Source organism: Thunnus thynnus, chromosome 15 (assembly GCF_963924715.1).
Source record: "Thunnus thynnus chromosome 15, fThuThy2.1, whole genome shotgun sequence".
Taxonomy (NCBI): Eukaryota; Metazoa; Chordata; class Actinopteri; order Scombriformes; family Scombridae; genus Thunnus; species Thunnus thynnus.
Genome location: NC_089531.1, coordinates 8439863 through 8461337, shown reverse-complemented (window position 1 = coordinate 8461337; position 21475 = coordinate 8439863). Strand labels below are relative to the sequence as shown.

The 21475-nt window shown below is 36.5% G+C and overlaps 1 protein-coding gene across 1 annotated transcript; it reads left to right on the top strand.

The window, feature by feature from the left end:
• Positions 1–256: 256 nt before the first annotated feature.
• On the top strand, positions 257–19984 carry si:ch1073-513e17.1 (sialin). The gene is made up of 12 exons (XM_067612266.1): positions 257–558; positions 4575–4686; positions 5206–5364; positions 6508–6725; positions 8507–8740; positions 10015–10189; positions 10634–10752; positions 12520–12681; positions 13931–14063; positions 15327–15474; positions 15991–16081; positions 17975–19984. Exons 3-12 carry the CDS (start codon positions 5280–5282, stop codon positions 18140–18142), a joined length of 1533 nt encoding a protein of 510 aa, XP_067468367.1. The 5' UTR covers positions 257–558; positions 4575–4686; positions 5206–5279; the 3' UTR covers positions 18143–19984.
• Positions 19985–21475: the final 1491 nt, after the last annotated feature.

Below are 21475 nucleotides of genomic sequence, written 5' to 3'. Positions count from 1 at the left end.
AGTCATGACCCGCCCTTCTCTACCTCTGATTGGCTATCATGCGTTTCTTTCGTTGATTGGATTGGTTAGGTAGGCATGAGGTCCAGAATTAGGGTAAGCACATCAGGATAAGCCAATCAGAGGTAGAGAAGGGCGGGTCATAACTTCGCCATCCTAGGAAAAATAATATCGCCAACGGCAAAACTAGCAGAGGAGAACAGGGCGGGCCAGCCGTTGGTCACATGCGAAAACGGTACACCCTTAGTGCAGATCTATAAAACATGAGCGCTGGCTTCACTGGTTGATCTCAAACATAGTGCAGCCGCCCCAGAGTGTTTTTAGATCGGCGTTTCACTCAAAAACGCCTCGCTCATATGACTGCTTTTGACTCTAGGAGAGGAAAACAGCAACACGCAGCTTATATGTTATTTTGCCGGCAGTGACATGACACAATCCTACGAGTTGTGACCTATTTTTATACAGTCTATGGTTGTGACATAGTCCTCCGAGCTATATGCTTTATTTGCCTTAACATTTACTACAACGGATAAAACTGCTTTTACTACGTATCTTTTCAAGGTAAGCTGTCTTTAAATGTCCATGAAACAATAATACAGCAGTTATAGCTAGCTAGTGAACTAAGTTAATGTGTAACTAGCTATTGTAGCTAGTTCTGTTTAATTTAAAGTCCTGTGTGATCTTATTTCTTTTTGCTATAAAACTATAAGTTATCTATATGTCTGTTATTCGGCACATAATTAACGTTAGCTAACTGGCAATTGAACATTCACAGTATATATTAGAAATGATATTTTAGAGGAAGTAGGTTACTGTTGTTGGTGTTTAACCGTTAAAAAGTCTCACAGGATATGTTTTAATCGTGAAGGAGTCCTTTAGGAATTATGAAAGAGACTTTTTATCTATAATAGAGTCAAAATACATTTTATGAGTTGCTTATTTACATAACCTTTGCATCTTTTAGTCATATTTTTTGCATTTTGTCTTGTCTTTTAAGTACTTAAAGGATGCAGTAAACCAGTCAGATGGTTGACAGAAAATGAATCAGCTCAACATTTAATAGTTAGTCAATGATTTTAATCATTTAGTTAAAATTACCAAATATCTGCCCTTTACAGATCCTGGAGCATGAAGAGTTGCTTATTTGTCTCTGTTTCATGTCATCATTTAAATTGCTAATGATTATTATCATTATTGATTAATCCGTCGATTATTTCCTCAACTAAGCGATTAATTGTTTGGTAAATAAAATGTCAGAAAATGGTGAAAAGTGATGATAACTGTCCACAACCCAAATATATTCAGTCTATTGTCATAGAGGACTAAAGAAACCAGAAAATATTCACATTTAAGAAGCTTGAAACAGAGAATTTTGACATTTTTTCTTAAATAATGACTCAAAACGATTAATCAGTCATCAAAATAGTTGGTGATTAACTTAATAGTTGGTAACTAATCGATTCAGTGTTGCAGCTCTAAAATTGACAAAATAACCAATTGTAGAGCTTCACTTTGGGACAGTGGTAACTTGTGATTGGCATTTTTCATTAACCAGTTAATTGACAAGTAAATTAAGTGATATGGAAGTGTGTCTCAGCCTAAATGTCACTACTGATAATGAGATTCATTCACAGTACATTACATATTAAATAAAAAGGTTTCATAAGAAAGAATGCATTAATTTTCTTCTGCTTCTACAAATGGTGAAAACATACAAACTTTCACCTACTAACAGACCTTTTTTTAACCCAGTTCACCCCAAACTATGAAGTGCAGATGAGTAATTTCCTGGCAGAGGATTATAATACCTTAATTGTTCCAGAAATGAGAAGTGAATTTAGCTGTTTTACTGAGGATCTCATGATAGACTCACACTTACATATTTGCACAGACACACTCAGTGCAGACACGGGTCACATGGCTCATGGCAAATAGTATATTTTTGTCTCCAAAGCTGTCAAATGGTCTGGCAGGATACACATAGCATAATATATTAGGGATGCACAATATGTTGGTCAGCTTATTAATATCTGTCAATAATTGCTTTAAAATATCTTATTGGTGTCACGACTCGTAGGATGATCTATCACACTGACATTATGGCAGCTAAATTATATGTAAATGTATTTAACAGGGAAACTTACAAGGACCAACCTCTAAAAAAAATAACAAAAAATGACTAAATAAAGTCTACATGTCATAATAATAACTTTTATTTGTAAAGGACCTTACAAAAGGACAATTACAGATGATAATAGTAAAATAATGATACAGAAGAAATGTAAAACAAAAAATACTGTGCATTAAAGGAAAACATGTAAAACAAAATGTGTAAAAAGTCTATCAAAGTGTGTCTTGAAAAAGAGAGTTAAAAGAGGGTATTGATTTGGTTGATGTAATTTCGGTAGGCAGTCACACCACAGTAGGATCTCCGGTATTCTTCAGTATCGTCCCCGGGAACTTCATACATGTCCTTTACATTTCACCCTCGTGTCATGACAAGGTAAAAGGTCAGAAATACATTCAGGGACGAGGCCCAGATGTACTAAAAAAAGTAAGATCTTGAAATCAAGTCTAAATAGTCGGCGTGTCCCCCCAATTCTGGATCTAGAAGTCCGGCTGCAGACTTGATTTCTACATCTAAGCTGAGTTATTTTGTGTTCATCTCCTTCCCTGAATGCAGATTTTTTAAAAACAGTGTAATTTTTAGTATAAATGAAAGTGTTTTGCAGACTTCTGCATCTCCACCAAATATCTTACAAGTAAAATCATGTGGTTACATTGCAATGAAATGAAAAATACATTGGAATCTGCATAAATGACCGTGTTAATTGTGTATATAAGTATCTGTATCATGCTCTGCAGTCTGTTGTGTCACAGAGTATTTAGAAAGCAAACAAAAGCTTATCTAGGGTGTCTTTCAGTGATAAACGACTCACTTGACACTATCCGACACCTATCTGTGCAGGAAGCCAGACAGACAAGTTAAAACAAACAAACAAACGGTTATTGAACACTAGATATCACATTTTATACTCACTCAGACTAAGCCGTCATTAGATTTAGTTTGTTTCTTTCTCTTGTTTTACACTTCTTGATATTAGTTCAAATACAGTAATTCCAGTATTTCTCTGTATGTGCTGACAGGCTCATTTGGGTACAAAGAGGTTACACAGTTGTAGTAAGTGTTATTGCTTTCAGTCAAACACACGTCTGTGCATCTGGGATCAAAGTTTTTGGACGTCTGACACATTTAAGACAAAATGTGTATTGACCTGATACGTGAAACGTACTTAGATTGACCAGACAGAAGATTACATGGATGCTTCAGCCAAATCTGTCAGACTGCAGTGATCATTTAAGGGTAATTCACCAACTGTTTATCTGGTTATTGATGTGATGACCTCAGACCAGCTGCTTCATGGGATCTTTGTAACATTCTTGTCCTTATGTACTGTGATAACACTGTAAATCACCGCCGTCATGAGGGATTCTCGACCTCTCGGTGTTATGAAACCCAACGTGACCAAAAATGCACCATCATGGAGCTATAAACAGGTATATTTCGTCTCAGTTCTTCAATAACTTGTTTAGATTTATGAAGTGTTAACTCTGGCAGCAACAGCTTTCAGTTATTCGGCCACTTTGCTGCTCAACAAAGTGAAACAAGTGTGAGAAATGAAACTCAAAACAATGACTCAGCCTGACAAACTGTTTCCACTGTGTATCAGTGAATAACATTAATGGGGATATTAACAAAATTATCACTGTCTGCAACCAAGACCATTTCTTTTCTGTTAATTCTGATTTTCTTTAAAATTTTTATATAATACAATAGAATAAAAAAAAGACCATAAAACTATAAAACACTACAGAAAAGCCAGACTCAACAGATGGGTTTTTAGTTTATGTTTAAACAGATTGTAAAATATCATATATTCGCACCCTTCGACCTTTCAGATCCTGTGGAAGCTGTTCGAGCAGTGAACTGAACTGAAGTGAACTGAACTGAGCTGAACTGAACTGAACTGAACTGAACTGAACTGAACTGAACTGAAAGCAGCATCGAAGGTTTTTGTTCTGCTTTGTGTTGCAGCTAAAAGAGAAGAACTGGAGCGTCTTAGGGACTTTCCTGGTTTATAAATCAGAAGCATTTCTGAGATTTATATATTATAAACTAATAAAAGAATTAAAATCAATATGAAAACTAACAGGTAACCAGTGTAAAGACTTTAAAACAGGCGTAATGTCTGCTCTCCTTTTTGTCTTTGTCAGCACTCGTGCAGCAGAATTCTGGATTGATAAAAATTAATGATTAATGATCTTGTAGCCTGCTAGTTATAAAAGCCTTAATCAGTCTCACACTCGAATCGTTCTTCAACTGATAAAATGCTTTTATGTGACACTTCGCACCTGAGCCTTGAAATAAAAATCAAGTCACTCCAAGATTTCTTGCTTCTTGACTTGAGTTGACGTTAAGAAGCTGATGGAGAGAATAACTTTTTAAGTTGGGCTGCAGGTGAATGAAAACCTTTTTAAAACCACTTTAGTGAGCTCAGAATTAATCTTGTTTCCAGGTTCCAGTTCAGTAAGGACTATTAAAGGACACCAGTACTGAGTGTCACCATCATCTTCATCATCCCTCTTCCAGGCTCTTCAGTGAAGCCTCTCTCAACATCAGTAACTCTTGTAAGTGCAGTTTTTCGTCAAACTTGTCCAACATTTTGTGAAATTAGGAAGATCCATTATGTGTGTGTGTGTGTTTTTGTATTACATAGGGCTGCAACTAATGATTATTTTCATTATTGAGTAATTGTTTGGTCTTTAAAATGTCAGAAAATATTGAAAAATGTCCAAAACATATGTCTTGTATTGTCCAGCCAACAGTCCAAAACACAATACTACTCAGTTTACTGACACATAAAATAAAGAAAAGGAGCAAATCCTCTCAAATGAGAAGCAGGAACCAGTAAATGTTATTATTAAGCTGCCAGCGTCCGACCTCACTGTGGTTTTTTCACATGTTTGTGTGAAAATCTGCTGGCTATCACGGTTTTAATGATTAATCAAAACCTGCAGATGTGTCACTTGACTTATCTTCTGATGTTTACATGTCTGTCATGTGTCTGTCTCACCTCCTCCTCCTCCTCCTCCTCCTCCTTGTGTTTGTATTGTCTGACTGATCACTATCTCTCGTCTGTCCGGCAGATCTCCCGGAACACCATGGCTCAGTGATATCATTCTAAGACACCGAAACCTCCTGGGTGAGCCGACCGCCCGCCATGCCGCGACCAAAAGGCTACTCCATCAACGCAGCCCCTTCAGACGAGAGCGGAGACAGTGAACCCCTCATCGAGAATGATGCAGGTGTGTTTTTATTTGTTGCTGGAAAGGTTATCCAATTTATTTGCTCTAATATAAACACTACAAATTCATCTTTTTCTATCATAGTTATTCCTGCTATTTGCTTTATTTTTTCCTCATGAAGCTGCAGTTTTGATGTACGTCTATATTTGGTTGGATGTATTTATTGACATTAACACAATCAAAACAGTGTAATGTGCATCTGTGAGGGATTCAGATTCGACTGCTGTGCAACGTTGTGTTATTTACTCTGCTATGTCTGTAGTTCTGTTATCGATCTGTGTCAGATGTTAAGCAGCAAATATTTTATAGTTGTGGAAGTTGTAAACACATCAGCATTTCACTAGTTAGAGATGACAGGTTATGTCATCTCTTTATGAGGCAACTGACTATCAGATTGCTGCAGTTAAACTGACGGTGCAGTGAAATCATGTGCTGCTGAACTAAAGACAAAGATGATGACTGAGGCAGAATTGGCTCTTAAGCTGCAGTTTAACATAGAAAACAATGAGGACCCATAATCTAAAGTTTTCTCTGTTTCCAGATTTATCTTGTTTTTAAAGCAGCATTATACAAACTAAACCACAAATCATACCCTACTGTCAAAAGTCAAAGCACAAGAGAGGAAACTTCTTCTTTCACTCCTGATGATAATACTATGAAATGTGTAAATATACGTTATTTATGTTTTCTGATAGCCTAAAGTCGGCTTTTACATTAGTAGTAAAGTGAATCTGCATGTCAAATTTTACCAGGAATAGGCTTAAAAACACAAAATGCTTATTTTCTATCTATAAATCATACTCTTTAATTATAATTAATAGCATTTTCTGTCATCTGTTTGGTCAAAAATGACAGAATACCGAGATTGAGAAGATTTAAAACAATATGTTTCTGTAGATATGTTGAGAGAAAATAATTTTAGTCAACTATCGGAAGGTATTGTCTGTTTCTTTTTATTAGCATGCTGTCATTCACCAGGTGAAAGTTTCTGATGGAGTTATAGAAACACAGCTGAATATTTAGAGTAAGGGAATGAGAGTGAATGTCATTAAAAAGTAAAAAGCAATACGTATGAAGCCAAAATTTACTATTATTATTATTTTTATGTACTATCGTTGACATCATTGTGCGGTATGTGAACAGTTCCTCCCCAGTGCTGCTCGGCTCGCCTCAATCTGGCCGTCCTGATGTTCTTCGGCTTCTCTGTGGTCTACGGTCTCCGTGTCAACCTCAGCGTTGCCATGGTAGCCATGGTGAATACCACCGACTCCACACCAGGACAGAACCACTCCACGGTCCACGCTTGTCCGCTGCCGCCTGGGACGGAAAACAGCAGTGACCCTTTCCCTCAGCCGGACTCGGTAACACTTATTTTTTAAAAACAGGTTTCCTTTAATTAATTTAGTAATTTTATTTCATTCAGATTACAACATGTGTATAGTTTGGAACAAAACACTTTTTAAAAGACTAACAGCAGGCAGACATCAGACGACATGTTGTCAGTCAGCTTTAATTATAAGATCTTTTAAAATAACTATATCTGACTGCGTAGCACTCAGTTACACTATGTATATTCACCTCAGGTAGACGAGAAAGTATTAATAAAAGTTGCTTTTTTATTATTTGTGGATTTCTTTCCACCAATTAACTAAAACAGACCTCATTTCCATCTGCTTTGTCCCTGTTTACACATTTATAATAAAGACAAGTCACTCCCTACTTATTATTTAATGCACTAAATTAACTGTCCGCCTTTTCATTCAAGTGTCCAAATGTGAGTGTGAAAACATATCCATGATGTAATGCCCTTAAAAATGCACAATAGAACAAAAAAAAGTAGTTTCCATTGCATTTGAGTCTGCCGCTGTCAGCGATGATGCAAAATGATGATGATTAATAAATGTCTCAATGACTGAGTGTCTATTATATAGTGATTTCAGACACACTAATACATCATCTCTACTGAAAAACGTCTGTATGTCTTGAAAAAACTTTAAAAGATTCCTCCAAAAAAGGTGTTAGAAGGTATAAAAAGTCTTCAGTTATGTAGGCAGTGACGTCTACGCCTGTTAAATAAAGGTGGGATTGTTGCAACAGTCGGTTCAGTCAGTAAACACTGTTGCTACTGTTAGCTACAGTAGCGAGGAAGCTCATCCACCCATCAATCAATCAATCAATCAAACTTTATTTGTACAGCACCTTCTGTACAGGTTAGTGCGGTTCAAAGTGCTTTACAGATGACTGATAAGCCGACTAATGCAAAAGCCAGGATAAAGAGGTAGGTTGTAAAAGTTTAAAGATATCAACACTTGTTCTCACAGCTGTTCTCAGTTCCCGTTACAGTGGTTCAGACCATAAAAACTAAAGGCTGCCTCACCAAAAGTCTTCGTCCTGCACTTTGGAACAACTAAAAGACTCGTACCGGCGGACCTGAGGGGCCGAACTGATTAACACACTGCGAGTATGTCAGACAAGTAGGCTGTTACGGGCGTGTGTTGATTTTAGCGAAAACTTAACTGAACAAATTATATAATATATAATAATAAATAATTCTCTGCCATATTGTCCCTACTGGCTTTCCATCATACTTTCATACTTTGTTCTGTATGATTCTATGTAGTATTAAAGGTGCAGTTTGTAGAATTTAGTGGCATCTAGCGGAACAGACGTGGCAGATTTAGAATAAAATATTCATAAGTATGTTTTAATTAGTGTTTAATCACCTGAAAATAAGAGTCATTGTGTTTTTGTTACCTTAAAATGAGCCCTTTATATCTACAGAGGGAGGTTGCCATGTTGGACCACCATGTTTCTACAGTAGCCCAGAATAGACAAACCACACACTGGCTCTAGAGAGGGCCTTTCATGTTTTTTGTGGTTTTGCGGCCACCGTAGGTTCTCCTAAACGTTTTGAGGGGGGGGGGTTGGGGTCTGCAACCTCACTGTAGATGCCACTAAATCCTGCACACCGGTCCTTCAAAAAAGGTCTTAAAAAATCTTAAACTTAACTTGGTGAACCTGCAGAAACTTAACCAGGTGGTGAAAACACCGCCCAAATGGTGGTGACTAACCTGACTAGGCTGCCTTTTCTTTACTTTTTGAATAACTGTGACTATAAATACTCTCCGTCCTCTTGCTCCAGGTCCCCCAGTACCCGTGGAACTCGGAGACTCAGGGCTGGCTGCTGGGAGCGTTCTTCTTTGGCTACCTGTGCACTCAGATCCCGGGGGGTTACCTGTCCGGTCACTACGGAGGGAGTATCTTCCTGGGATTGGGAGTGCTGGGCACGGCTGTCCTCACCCTGCTCACCCCTCTGGCTGCACAGATGGGGTCGTACTGGCTGTTTGCACTGCGAGTGTTGGAGGGTCTCGGGGAGGTAAGAGTGTGCCGGGCTCGACGGGATGAGGAGGCATTTGTGGGTCAAGATGCTGCAGGAAATGCAAAGTGCGATCTTGTATCTACATTTTGGTTTATGTGTTTATAGCTCTAATTTATAAAGGAGTTTATTTAACAGCAGTAAATAGACCGATACAGTGTCTGATAAATCTAGCAGATATTGGCTTTTAGTCAAACATGATGGAAGCTACTGACTGACCACAGATATATAAAAACAGTCTGCAAACTTGGCTAATTTGATCACTTTTACATTTTATTTATGTAATTGTTGAGTAATGTTTCTATTAAATTAATTATCACTTAATGGATTAAAGAATTAAAATTCTGTGTTTCATTTGAACGTTTAGTGGACTGTATAGTGAACGTTGTTTGAGTAGCATAAATAGAAATACTGGAAATCTTTAACTGCTACAAATCCTCATTTTTTTGAACAAAAACATGTAGGAATAGTGTTGGATGAGTCTCCGTCCTGCATGTTGCTGTTAAGTGTGTCAGCAAACTTAAGATCCTGTTTCTCACAATGAGGCTTTTTTTGGCTTTCCTGTTAAGAAACTTGTCGTATCATCATTGATGCGGTATTATTTTGATCAGGCCTGTTCTGCTTGATTCGACAGGAAAATTGAGGAAGAAACGGCATGTGATGCAAAATAATAATATTCCGTATTTATTAAATGAATCCACGCAAACTCCCCTCATTGGTTGTGATGAAAACAGAAGCTGTCAGTGCAGCTCAGAGTAGAACAACAGAAGATTATCAGTGGATGTGATCTTCAATACTTGTATTCACAGATGACAGTGGTCCATACTCAGGTTAACTATAATACCAGAGCCAGAGGGGATTCATGTCATCTTTGAGTAAATATTGTAGCCAGAAGTTCCGGCTGCCATGTTATGGAAAAGCCTTTTAGCTAAACATCCAGCTGTTAAAAATTAAAGGAGCTTTTAGAAGTCAGATTAGGTTTTATTTGTGGAATATCGTCACAGATTTATAATGAAGTCTTCAATTACATTTATACTTTAGTTATCAAATTGTCCTCGTTGTACTTAATATATAATAAGATGTGTTGTTATTTTTTATTTAAACTGTGGTGATGTGTTTTTTGGATTTTATTGTTAGTTTCATGTTGAATGTCTTGTGTTTTCTTATGTTTTTTGTGTCTGTAATCCATAAATAAATAAATCTTATCATAACAAATTTGATTCTGATGATTGTGTCTCCGCTCCGTCTCTGACTGACTGTCCATGTTTCCGCAGGGCGTGACGTTCCCGGCCATGATGGCGATGTGGGCTCGGTGGGCTCCTCCGATGGAGCGATCTCGCCTGATGACCCTGTCGGGATCCGGGGCCAACTTTGGCGCCTTTCTGGCTCTTCCGCTCACCGGCTACATCTGCCAGACCCTGGGCTGGCCCTCTGTCTTCTACCTCTGTGGTGAGGGAGGGAAAGAGTTTAGAAGAAGCTTATTTATCAGTTTCTCAGATTTACTGTAAGTTAGAAGCTTCCACAGTGAAGGGAAGGAGCACATTAGGAAGTTTATTAAATTTATAAAGTTTATTTATGAATTAATCCTATCTGATATTTACATTTTATGTGCAAAAGAATTAAATTTAAAAACTTCTTTTGTCAGTCAAGTCAGTTTAACTGTAAAATGTTATTTTTGCATGTAATATTATAGCAATATTTCTCTTTGTTATATCAATAACAATATTATTTCTCCTCAGATTAGACTCCTCTTTGCTTGATACATTAAGAGCAGTTTGCTTTTGTTGTGACATAAATCATTCATCGTCAGCACTGAATTCTTGCACAATTCCTTTAATCATTCACCACCATGTACAATAAAAACTTCTCTCTCTCTCTCCGTTTCTCCTTCAGGGGGCGCCGGTTGCCTCTGGGGCATCTTTTGGTTTCTTTTTGTGGCGGATGACCCTCGCACCCATCGGCGAATCAGCAAAGAGGAGAGAGATTACATCATCAACTCCATCGGACCTCAGGTACGCACGAAACAGTAAACGAGATGTCTCAGTAGTTCTCAAGTCTGTCTTTAAACATTGAAACATTCATCCTGCTCATACAGACCATTACAAGATCCTCTTCATAATCCTTTAGTAAAGTAAGAGGTTTATTTGTTGTTTTTTGATAGTAACATTAGTTACTATCGACAGGAAAACGCTGTCCAGGGGACACAAAGAGGGAATTTTGTTCTAAAAGAACTTCATTATCAGAAACCTACATTGAAAATGCATTAGGAGGAGATGTTTTAATGGCCAGTGAGGAACAGCTCAGTATTAAAGATAAATGACAAACAAGAGCCTTTACGGTACATCTGAACCCCCTCATGTTTCAGGTTTTCTGATGTGCAGCAAAATATACAGCTGTTGTATGTTGGTAACAAACCTTATGAGGGTCAAAGGGGCTAAAAAAATCTGTCATCACATAAATCACCTTCCTGGCAGCTTCAGAAACATTTGGAAATACAATTAATCCACATAAACTGACTTCAGGTAGTAATATTTTTAACATGCATAGGATGGAGAAATGTTATGTTTCATGTAGTTTTATCCAATGAGGTTTATTAAGGAAAAAAAGGGTTTTATATCTTATCAACAACTCTTATTGTCATTATTCACTACTGCATGAAGTTGTTCAGTTATCTACAACTTTTTTAACCAGTTAAACTATAGAAAATATAGTGAAAGGTCACAAAATGTGAGATATATGCAGCAGTATATACAACATCTGTTACAGGAAAGGTTCTTTTTTCCAATAGTCAGGTCCTCATGAGAACACTGAAAACAGCTTTTACTTCCTCTTGTTCATAGTGGCCATTAAAGCATCCCTTACTAATGCACTTTCAACCACAACCACAATATAATTCATCTTCATAAATGTAAAACGGATTGGTTGTAAATCACGCTACTGGGACCTGCTATTAAAATATCGCTAATTAAAAAGTGGATAAATGCTAATTAATGACCTTCCCTTTGTTTACTGTCTGCTTCCTAACACAAAGCAGACATGAACTGCTGCTGCTGTTCACTCGGTGTGATTAGTTTTGGTAAACCGAAGCCACACTCCGAAATAGTGGAAGTGGAGCTCTGTGGTTTTTATTTCAGCCCTTCTCCGTTAGGCCACGACATCATTCAGTCTCCATGACGCAGGATTGAGTCTGAAATGTTGCTGTTAAGAATATTAAAAATATTACCACATAAAGCCAGTTTATGTGGGTTAATTGTATTTCCAAATGGTTTTGAAGCTGCCAGGAAGGTGATTTATGTGATGATAGATTTTTTTTTAAGCCCCTTTGACCCTCATAAGTTTTGTTAACAACATACAACAGCTGGACATTTTGCTGTATACCAGAAAACCTGAAACACGAGGGGGTTTCGATGTAACGAAAAGTCATTTATCTTTAAAACTGAGCTGTTCCTCGTGCCTCTTCTCCTTCTTGGAGGGGTTTTTTCTGTCTGTGGTGAATATTAGTCTGCAGTTCCTTCTCAGACTTCCTGTTTTCATTTCCCTTACCGTTCTCGCTTTTTCCCCCTTGGGTTCTCTTTTACCGCTGACCGTTTGTTGTTGAATTGTTGTTTTTATATGCGAAGAGCCTAATGTCTTCTCCTTGAAGACAGTTGTTTCATATTCTTATCTCTAAATGAGGATTACTTTTCCACATTTTCCTCGTATAGATCTGTGAACTGTTTTGTCTTATATGTGAATGTGTAGTAAATATTTTGGTGATCTAATGTGAACTGAATCTCCAGGGTACAGGTCATGGCTGGTCCCTGCCCTTGCTGCCCATGCTGCTGTCGGTCCCTCTGTGGGCGATCATCATCACCCAGATGTGTTCAAACTGGTCCTACTACACGCTGCTCACCTCCCTGCCCACCTACATGGACAACGTCCTGCACTTTGACCTCAAATCGGTGAGGTTTGGGTTAAGTTGCTCCTGTGTTTCATGTTCAAAAAACGGAGTTGTGTTAGCGATAATATCAGCGCGCGTTAAAGAAATACATCAGATGTTTGTAGGTGGGTTTGTTTGTTTAAAGACCTGTTTCACCAGAGGATTGTTTGCTCCAATATTTCATACTAAACCTTTAGCTTCACTATTCTCTTTGATTTAAGAGTTCAGGTATTATTTCACGTAGTGCTGAAATAATTAATCGATTACCCGATAGACAGAAAATTAATCATCAGTTTTAATAACTGAGTAATCGTTTAAATCATTTATCAAGAAAAAAAATCAAAATATTAGCTCATTCAAGCTTTTCAAATGTGACGATTTACTGCTTTAGTGTGTTATATATTACTGTAAGTTAGATACTTTTGGGTCTTTGGTTTCTGTTGCATTGTTGTGTTGGGGCCTGGCACATTATGATGGAAGTTTTCCATTATAATCTGATATTTTATAGGCTAAATAATTAATCTGAAAAATAATCCACAGATTAATCGACAAATGAAGGAAAATAATCATTAGTTACAGTCCAAGTGTGTCAGGCAGGAAAATCAAAACATGAATAAAACTGTTATCAAAAGGAATATTTTCATCTAGTTTCCCTGTGAAACTGATGGATGGAGATCATTTAAAGATCAGAGATGCACAGCAGCAGATTTAGAGGCATTTTGTTTAAGTTTTTATATTCATGAATCTATATGGAGTCTAATAAAAACAGCAAGCAACTATTATAAGTCAGTCACAGAGACAGTCTTTATGTTTTTAGATAATGCTAGGTGTTGTTTTCTATCACTCAGCCCAGCGTAAAGCATCTTTTAAGTAATTAAACTCAAGAATTATTGGCTGCAACTAACAATTATTTTATTTTCATTATAGATTTATCTGCTGATTATTTTATCTATTAATGGGTTAATTGTTTAATCTATAAAATGTTAAAAATTGTGAATACAATGTAATTCTCCAAGCCCACAATGACGTCTTCAACTTGCTTGTTTGTTTGACCAACAGTCCAAAATCTAAAGATATTAATAGTTGCAGATTCATTTTCTATTGACGATTAGTCAGTTTTTCAGTTGAATAATTGACTAATTGTTGCAGCTCTAGATCATAAGATTATAATTTTCTAACTAATCTGTCACTTAAAACCAGACAAGGACAAACAACTTATCATCAACATTCATCCTCTCCTGAATATACGACGTCTTTCTGTCTCTCTCCAGAACGGTTTCCTGTCCTCTCTGCCCTACCTGGGGGCCTGGTTGTTCTCCACGTTGTCAGGCGTCGTAGCTGACAGCCTCATTGAGAAGAAAGTGTTCAGCGTCACCAACGTGCGCAAGATCTTCACACTCACAGGCAAGAAAACTTCTCCTCTCAGATCCTCTTTACGTGTGTGTGTCATGTAGACGTGTGTTTAGCGGCTCTTGTGGACAACTTTGTGTCACAGGATCAGAGGATAAAGGTTATGAGAAAGTTAAGGTTTGTTTGAACACTTGACTTCATTATAATTATAAACAGTCTGTAAGGATGTGGACGTTTTTGTTTTGGCTCTGTACTCCAGCACATTGGATTTTAAATGAAATAATGGCTATAAGGTTAAAGTGATGATAAAGAAGAGGTTCACAGTTTTTCAAGTCTGTCTTAAAACAGCAGTCAGGTGTCCATATGAACACTGAAACAGGTTTTCCTCGCTGTAATCGTTCCTCCTGTTCATACTGGCTGTTAAAAGACCCACTTCAAATGTGCTTTTAATGTAAGTGACAGGGGCCAAAGATACATTTAAAAGTTGATATGAGTTAGTCACATTAAGTGGATATCTGCCATATTTACAGTCTTTTTAGCATCAAATTCCCTCTTTGTGTTTCCCTGTTGAGCTGCGGTGGAAGTATAGTAACAAAAAGAGGGACTTTGGCACTAAAAAGACTGTAGTGTTGAAAGATATCTACTTGATTTGACTCATTTGGACGACTGAGGCTTCACATTAGCTTCAGATAAACTTTTAAATACATTTTTACACATCACCTACATTGTAAGTGCATTATGAAGGGATCTTCTAACGGTCAGTATGAACAGGAGGAATGATTACATCAAGAAAAACATGTTTCAGTATTCATTTGGGTTGACTGTTGTTTTAAAACAGACTTGAAAAGCTGTGAACGTGTCCTTTAATGAGAGAGCATATGAATACACATCTGATGAACCGTGTAGAAATAGCTTCTTGCTTCATTACATTTATCTGTTGGCTTATTACTGGGTATGCACATAAAGGTTGTACATGCAAATTAGACTGAAATACTTCTTACAGGTTAGTACGAAATTTAAGAATTTATTCTGCCAGAAGAGAAGAGAAGTTTGACTAAACTGCAAGACTTGGCTCAGGCCTTGAATGGAGTAATGCTGCCCTCGTCTGGTCTGTTGTATTGAAATCATGACACAAATATCCAGATATACACTTAGTGAACAGAGTGAATAGACAATTGTTATGTTTTATTTGCTGTAAAGAACAAAATAATTAAATTCATCATGGCACAGGATGAACCAATAATCACCAACAAAAGCATATTTTAGTTTTTCTGTAGGTATGCTGGTGTTTCCTTCCTCATCTTTCTCTTTCTGCAGGTTCGTTGCCTTCTGCTGGTTTCCTCATCGCTGTGAGCTACGCCGGCTGCAGCCACATCCTGGCCGTCACCTTCCTCACGCTCTCCACGACCATCGGAGGGACCAGCGCCTCCGGAGTCTTCATCAACCAGATAGACATCGCTCCTCGGTGGGTTTTAACATCCACACACACTTTCCTCTCCTCAGAAATGTAGTTATTTGTCCAGACTAGGGCTGCAAATGATCATTATTATCCTCGTCAAATGAAAATGTTTAGTCTACAAAATGCAGAAATGTGGTAAACGGTGAAATACAGTTTCCTAGAAGCCCAAAGTGACATCTTCAAGTAGCTTTTTTTGTCCAACAGACAGGCGTAAATTTTCACACTGGCTAAAACCAGAGAATGTTTTTCATTTTTCTTGATAAATGACTTGAATGTACAGAGATTATCAGAACTGCTGTATCTCTAATTAATACTCAGATGTATGTAAAGTGAAGTGTTATCCACAGATTAATATCTACTGTTGTATGTGTCTGTGTGATAAACTAAATTAACGTATAATTTCATGCAAAGTTATGAACATTTGAGGCCAGTAAATAATGTAAAGTCACTCACTTTTCCCTTCATTTCACCGTCTCTGTGTGTTTTGGAGAAAAACTGATTAATATGTTTCCTCCCCTGCAGATATGCAGGATTTCTTCTGGGAATCACCAACACATTCGGGACCATTCCTGGAGTCGTGGCTCCGATCGTTACAGGATACTTTACTGAAGATGTAAGTCTCTAAAAACAAAGTGCAGAGTTTAGTCTGTAAAATCGATCGTTATCAAATAGGTTTGACTGCTGGTAGAAGTAACAACACTACATCAGCACTATGTGAGGCTTTGGATAACAGAAGCTCACACACACAGTGCTTATTTTGAGTTTTTATGCACTCTGACAGTTTTAATGATGCTCTTTTCACTCAAACTGATATGATCCCCAGTCAAGTTGAAGCAGCGTGATGTCATGCTGTTAATTACATGATGTCACAAAACTGTACAGACAAGTAGGTTTGCACACACAAGGAGTTTACTTTGGTGTTGTGATGCATTTCAATAAAAAAATAGAAGGTAAGAGAAAATACAAGTTCTACAAAAAACAGGTGATCATAAATATATAAATAAAATTTGACAATAAAATTTAATTTAGTAAGTAAAAATACATTTTAAGTGAATGAAAAGAGCTGTCAGAGTTTTTAAAAATTTTGCGCCAATAAGCTTATCGTTTCCACTGCAAGCAGGGTTCAAACCTGCGTCGGGAGACTTTATTGGATTTCAAGTCCGACGCCTGAACCACTCGACCAAAGCAGCTTATATAGTGTTTGTTGATAAAACCCAGTTTGTTCAAACCACAGAGTCCTGAGAAGAGCTCTAATCATATTTAGACAATATTATAATAATAATATCAAGAACGAAAGACAGTTATCTTCCTCCTGGAGTTTTATTCCTGTTTTTGGTGGAAAAGCCTTTACACCCACATAGTGATAAAACTATTGTTTTAATATTAAAGGTAGAATGAAGGACGTTTAATCTTAGATTTTACTCCTGAATCTGTAGAAGAAAAACATTTTCTCACTTCTATTATACACTCAGCGTTCATTAAGATGCTACTTTAAGGCTCCCATCAATCTAGATACATAGACACACTTAACATATCTGCTGACTGCAGAGTGCTGTTAAAAACTTAGAAATCAAGTATTTGGTTAATTTGCTAATAACAAGACACAAAAAGCCCATAATACATTGAAGGAGTAAAAAGGATTGTTCAGGTGAGATTTTAAAAAAAACAAAAGGGCAAAAAAGGAAAAAAACATCAAAAAATTGTTAAAAAATCATCAAAGAAGCAGTACATATACTGTCTACATTATCACAAACATACAGAGGAAAATGAGGGAAACAGAATAACCAATAACTGTGTGTGTCAAGAATAAAATAAACAGATTGTCTTATTGCTAATAACAAACATAGAATACTAAACAACTGCAAGAAAATATACCAGGAGAAAGACAGAAAGAAAGAAGTCACGATATAAATGTTTCTCTCTCTCTCATATTTATTAGTTTTATATTTAAGTGGCAGAGAGTATAAGAGATAGTTGGGTATTGGCTTTATTTTGATGCTGTAAAAACCCTCGACAGAGATGTTGATACATCTAGTCTATGTTTCTTATGAGAATTTATGCAAATATGTACATAATTTTGGACTCTATGTTCCTTGTATGAATACACTTTTGAGTTAAGTCTCCTGAATCCTAACGCACTAAATAAAAAGACAGATTTAGATTTTGTTTATTTGCTCAAACATACAACAGCATAAAATCCAGATAACAGAAGTAAAACAACAAAAATAAAGGAAATAAATACTGAATTACTAAAAGCAACAAGATTTAGCAAAATACAAAGAACATAAATGACAATAAGAAACACAAAATGAGCAGAAGAATAATGAATAATCCCATAAAAACAAAGTACTATATGAATGAAAATACAATGAAAAATTAGACCTCAAGAATTATTAAGAAGAACATTATGAATTAAGAAAAAAATTATGTTGAATATGTTGGTACTTCTTCACAGCTGAGCTCCCCTGTATCTGATCTGATTTTCTTCTTCTTCTGTGGTTGTCAGCACACCCTGGCGGGCTGGAGGAAGGTGTTCTGGGTCGCTGCTGGGATCAACATCACCGGTGCGCTTGTCTACACGATATTTGGCAGCGGAAAGATCCAACCGTGGGCCGTCACAGAAGAAGAGAGAACAGAGGCAGAGAAGCAGAGGAGCAGGTCCATCTCGACATAAACTACAAATACATCCAACGGCTTTGAAATACGGATGAACAGCTGGATACAATTTACCCCCGAGTTAAACCGAACACAGACAAAGAGATTTTAGAAGTCTGCTTTTGTAAACTGATGTATAAATTATAAGAATATATGTAGTTACTTAAACACTTAAACATGAAGAGAGTGAGAGTCTCCAAACAAAAGAGAACAACATTCATATCAGTGGACCAGGATAGTTTAAACAAGTGAATTTCTACAGAGTTTTTATCAATAATTTTTATATTTTTTCTCTGGTTTTTGAACGTTTTATTCCCTAATTTTCACAGTATTTCCAGCAAAAAACACTTTTCTACATCAAAATTACATTTCAGGTTCATTTTTAGGGTTTTTGACTATTTTACACTGTAAAAAATGTTACAACAGCATGATTCAACATCTGCTGGACACTCACTGCCTTTATCAATTAGGAAATTGTGATTGCTTTTATCTTTTGTTTTGTTTACTGTTGTTACAGAAGTACAGTTTAAGGTACAACTCTTTGCATAAATAATTAATGGACTATACAATATCTCAGGTTAGTTCACATCAATATATGTGATCTTTTTCATACGTTTTAGAGCCTTTTTCAAACTGTGAACGAGATGGGACCGAATATTTTATGAGCTAACTTGTACACTTTACAGAAAAGCATTTCAAAGCGTTATTAACCACAAGCCTTTTAGCTGATTTGTTTACAGCTGTAGCTGTTTTCTGACCACTTCGACAGACCAAAACAAGCACTTTCTACATACAAAAAATACACCAAAAGCCTTACATTGGATAAGAGTGCCAACAATTTGTGCAACATAAGTTTTTTTTTTAGTGAATGCTTTTATCTAATTATCCGTTAGAAAGCTCATATAAGGTGTTTTCACTATATCTAGAAAACCAAAGCACCTTCAGCTGCCAGGATTTTAACAGTTTTTTAGTGCCATGAACTACAACTTAGAGGACTTTTAGTTTTTAGTTTCTAAGAAATTTGTGGATTTGCACTGTTTTCAATTGTTTTTACAAGTTCACCCATCAAGATGCTGCCTGACGACAACGGTCGTTTTTATGGGATGCAGGACGTTTTAAAAAATCTCGTCTTTATTTGTCAACTCATACGTACATCTCAAAGTGCAATGTGATTGTAAAGATATGATGTTCTGAAATAGATGCAATAATTTATTTACCTTCTCTGTGCTTTTGAAAATGGGTGATGTTGTGCAAATATGTTAAATATGTTTTATGTTATGTTATATATGTAAAAAAGAATGTTTGTTTTACTGAGCATAACTGAAATCAATGATTTGTAAGTGGACTCACATTTTTACAGGTTTAGTCAATATATATGTCTGTTTGTGTATATATATACTTCCTGACTGTGTTGTCATATAATGATGTAATCTTACAGTCAGCGATAATCATGTACATGGATGATACTCTGAACAACTAAGAGAGACAGGCAAAAAACTTTTTTGAACAACACTCTAATACAAAAACAATCATGTTGAGGAAAAGTCTGTGTTTCTGCTTCCTTCAGTTGTCTGTGTATGATGTCTTTATCCCAGCGTTGCCGACTCCTTTGTCATATCATGACTAAAAATGCACAAAAGTAATCAGGAGATCAGTGAAGCTGAGACACAAAAGAGCTACATTTATATTTTTTGACTGTCTGCAGAGGTTGTAAATATTTCTGGGTAAACACACACATTTGTTTCTCTGTTTTTCTTGACTCTTCTGGTTGTTGGGATGTTCTCACAAGCTACTTGTGGTGTTTAGCACCACTGCAACTGAATTTTCACAATGAGCAATAAATGCCTCACAAATAGACAAATGGGTGTCAAAGACTGCGTAATTCCACTAAAATGCCACTTTCCACCCACTAGATGGCGCACGGAAATCAATATTGGCAGTGAGAGGAGCGAAGAACATAAAAAGAGAATTAAATAACAAATATTTCAAATAAAACATCTCAACTAGCGCAACTGCAGCGTTGCATGACAACAGATTGGTTTTAGTTTTTAACCTCCAGTCACTGATGATCATACAGTGTTTTATACTGCTGACATAAACAATATGTTAGTCTTTTCGAGTTATATTTTCAGAGAAGCCATTATTTAGGCTACACTTACCTATTAGACCTATTAAAATGTCTTGTCTAAATGGCTTTGTGTAAAAATGTATCAGATAATATTAATTTATCTCAATAATATTTCAGATTAAACAGCGATTAGTGAAGTAAATCATATTACACTGATGAAAAATTTGACATTGTTTGTGTTTAATTACTTTTTCTTTCATTATAATTTATATTAGTGACATCTGTCCTCTGAGTAAATGTATATTTTAACATTTTAACACTGCAGTGGGTGGTACAGTTTGCTGACTGGGTGTTTTCTGGTTACCAGGATGCTGTTGGAACTTGCATCAGATTTTTGATGAATGACCCGGATGTTCACGATGACGAAGCCGGTGTGGTGTAACGCGTTTTGTCGTCCCCCTCGTCACGTTATTCACACATCCTTTTTAATGGTTACTTTGGTGACTATAATAAAATAATGTGTTAATAATTAATAAAAAATGAGTCGTCATTATAAAGACTGGTTGGTGGTTATGGGCGGCTTTATTAGCGTATTTACGGTCAAACTGAATGACTTCACAAGTTAGCTAACGGTTAACTTACTGTTAGTTTAGCTTCGGTTAGTTTCTTAATTTACAGTTAGCTTCGTTTTTATGAACTGGTGGGATTATATGTGTTATACTGATTTTACACATATAGTGTGAATGCTCGCTAAACAACAGACCATATCTGAAGAATAAATTATCGAAGCAGAAAGACAACAATAAAAATAGAGGGTCTTAGTTTTGTTCATAAAAACAGTTATTATATTTGATTATTACATTTGATCTATATTTAAATATAAAATGACAGATTTTCAGTGTGTCATGTGTCCAAATGAACACTGAAACATGTTTTTCTTGCTGTAATCATTCCTCCTGTTCATACTGACCATTAGAAAATCCACAGTCCTCTTCCTGTGCAAAAATGTATTTAAATGTTTATCTAATATGAAGCTTCAGTCATCCAAATGGGTCAAATCAAGTAGATATCTTTCAATATTACAGTCTTTTTAGTGCCAAAGTCTGTCTTTTTATTACTATACTTCCACCACAGCTCAACAGGGAAACACTGTCCGAGGAAACACAAAGAGGGAATTTGGTGCTAGAAAGACTGTAAATGTGGCAGATATCCACTTGATCTCACTAACTCAGACTGCTGCAGCTTCATATAAGCTTCAGGTCAACTTTTAAATGCATTTTTGCA

Excerpts from the sequence above, each read along its gene's own strand:
- si:ch1073-513e17.1 (XM_067612266.1), top strand. The coding sequence starts at position 5,280 with ATGCCGCGACCAAAAGGCTACTCCATCAACGCAGCCCCTTCAGACGAG. Across the intron at positions 12,682-13,930 it reads TGCACTTTGACCTCAAATCG|AACGGTTTCCTGTCCTCTCT; the intron begins GTGAGGTTTGGG and ends GTCTCTCTCCAG. Across the intron at positions 16,082-17,974 it reads CAGGATACTTTACTGAAGAT|CACACCCTGGCGGGCTGGAG; the intron begins GTAAGTCTCTAA and ends TGTGGTTGTCAG.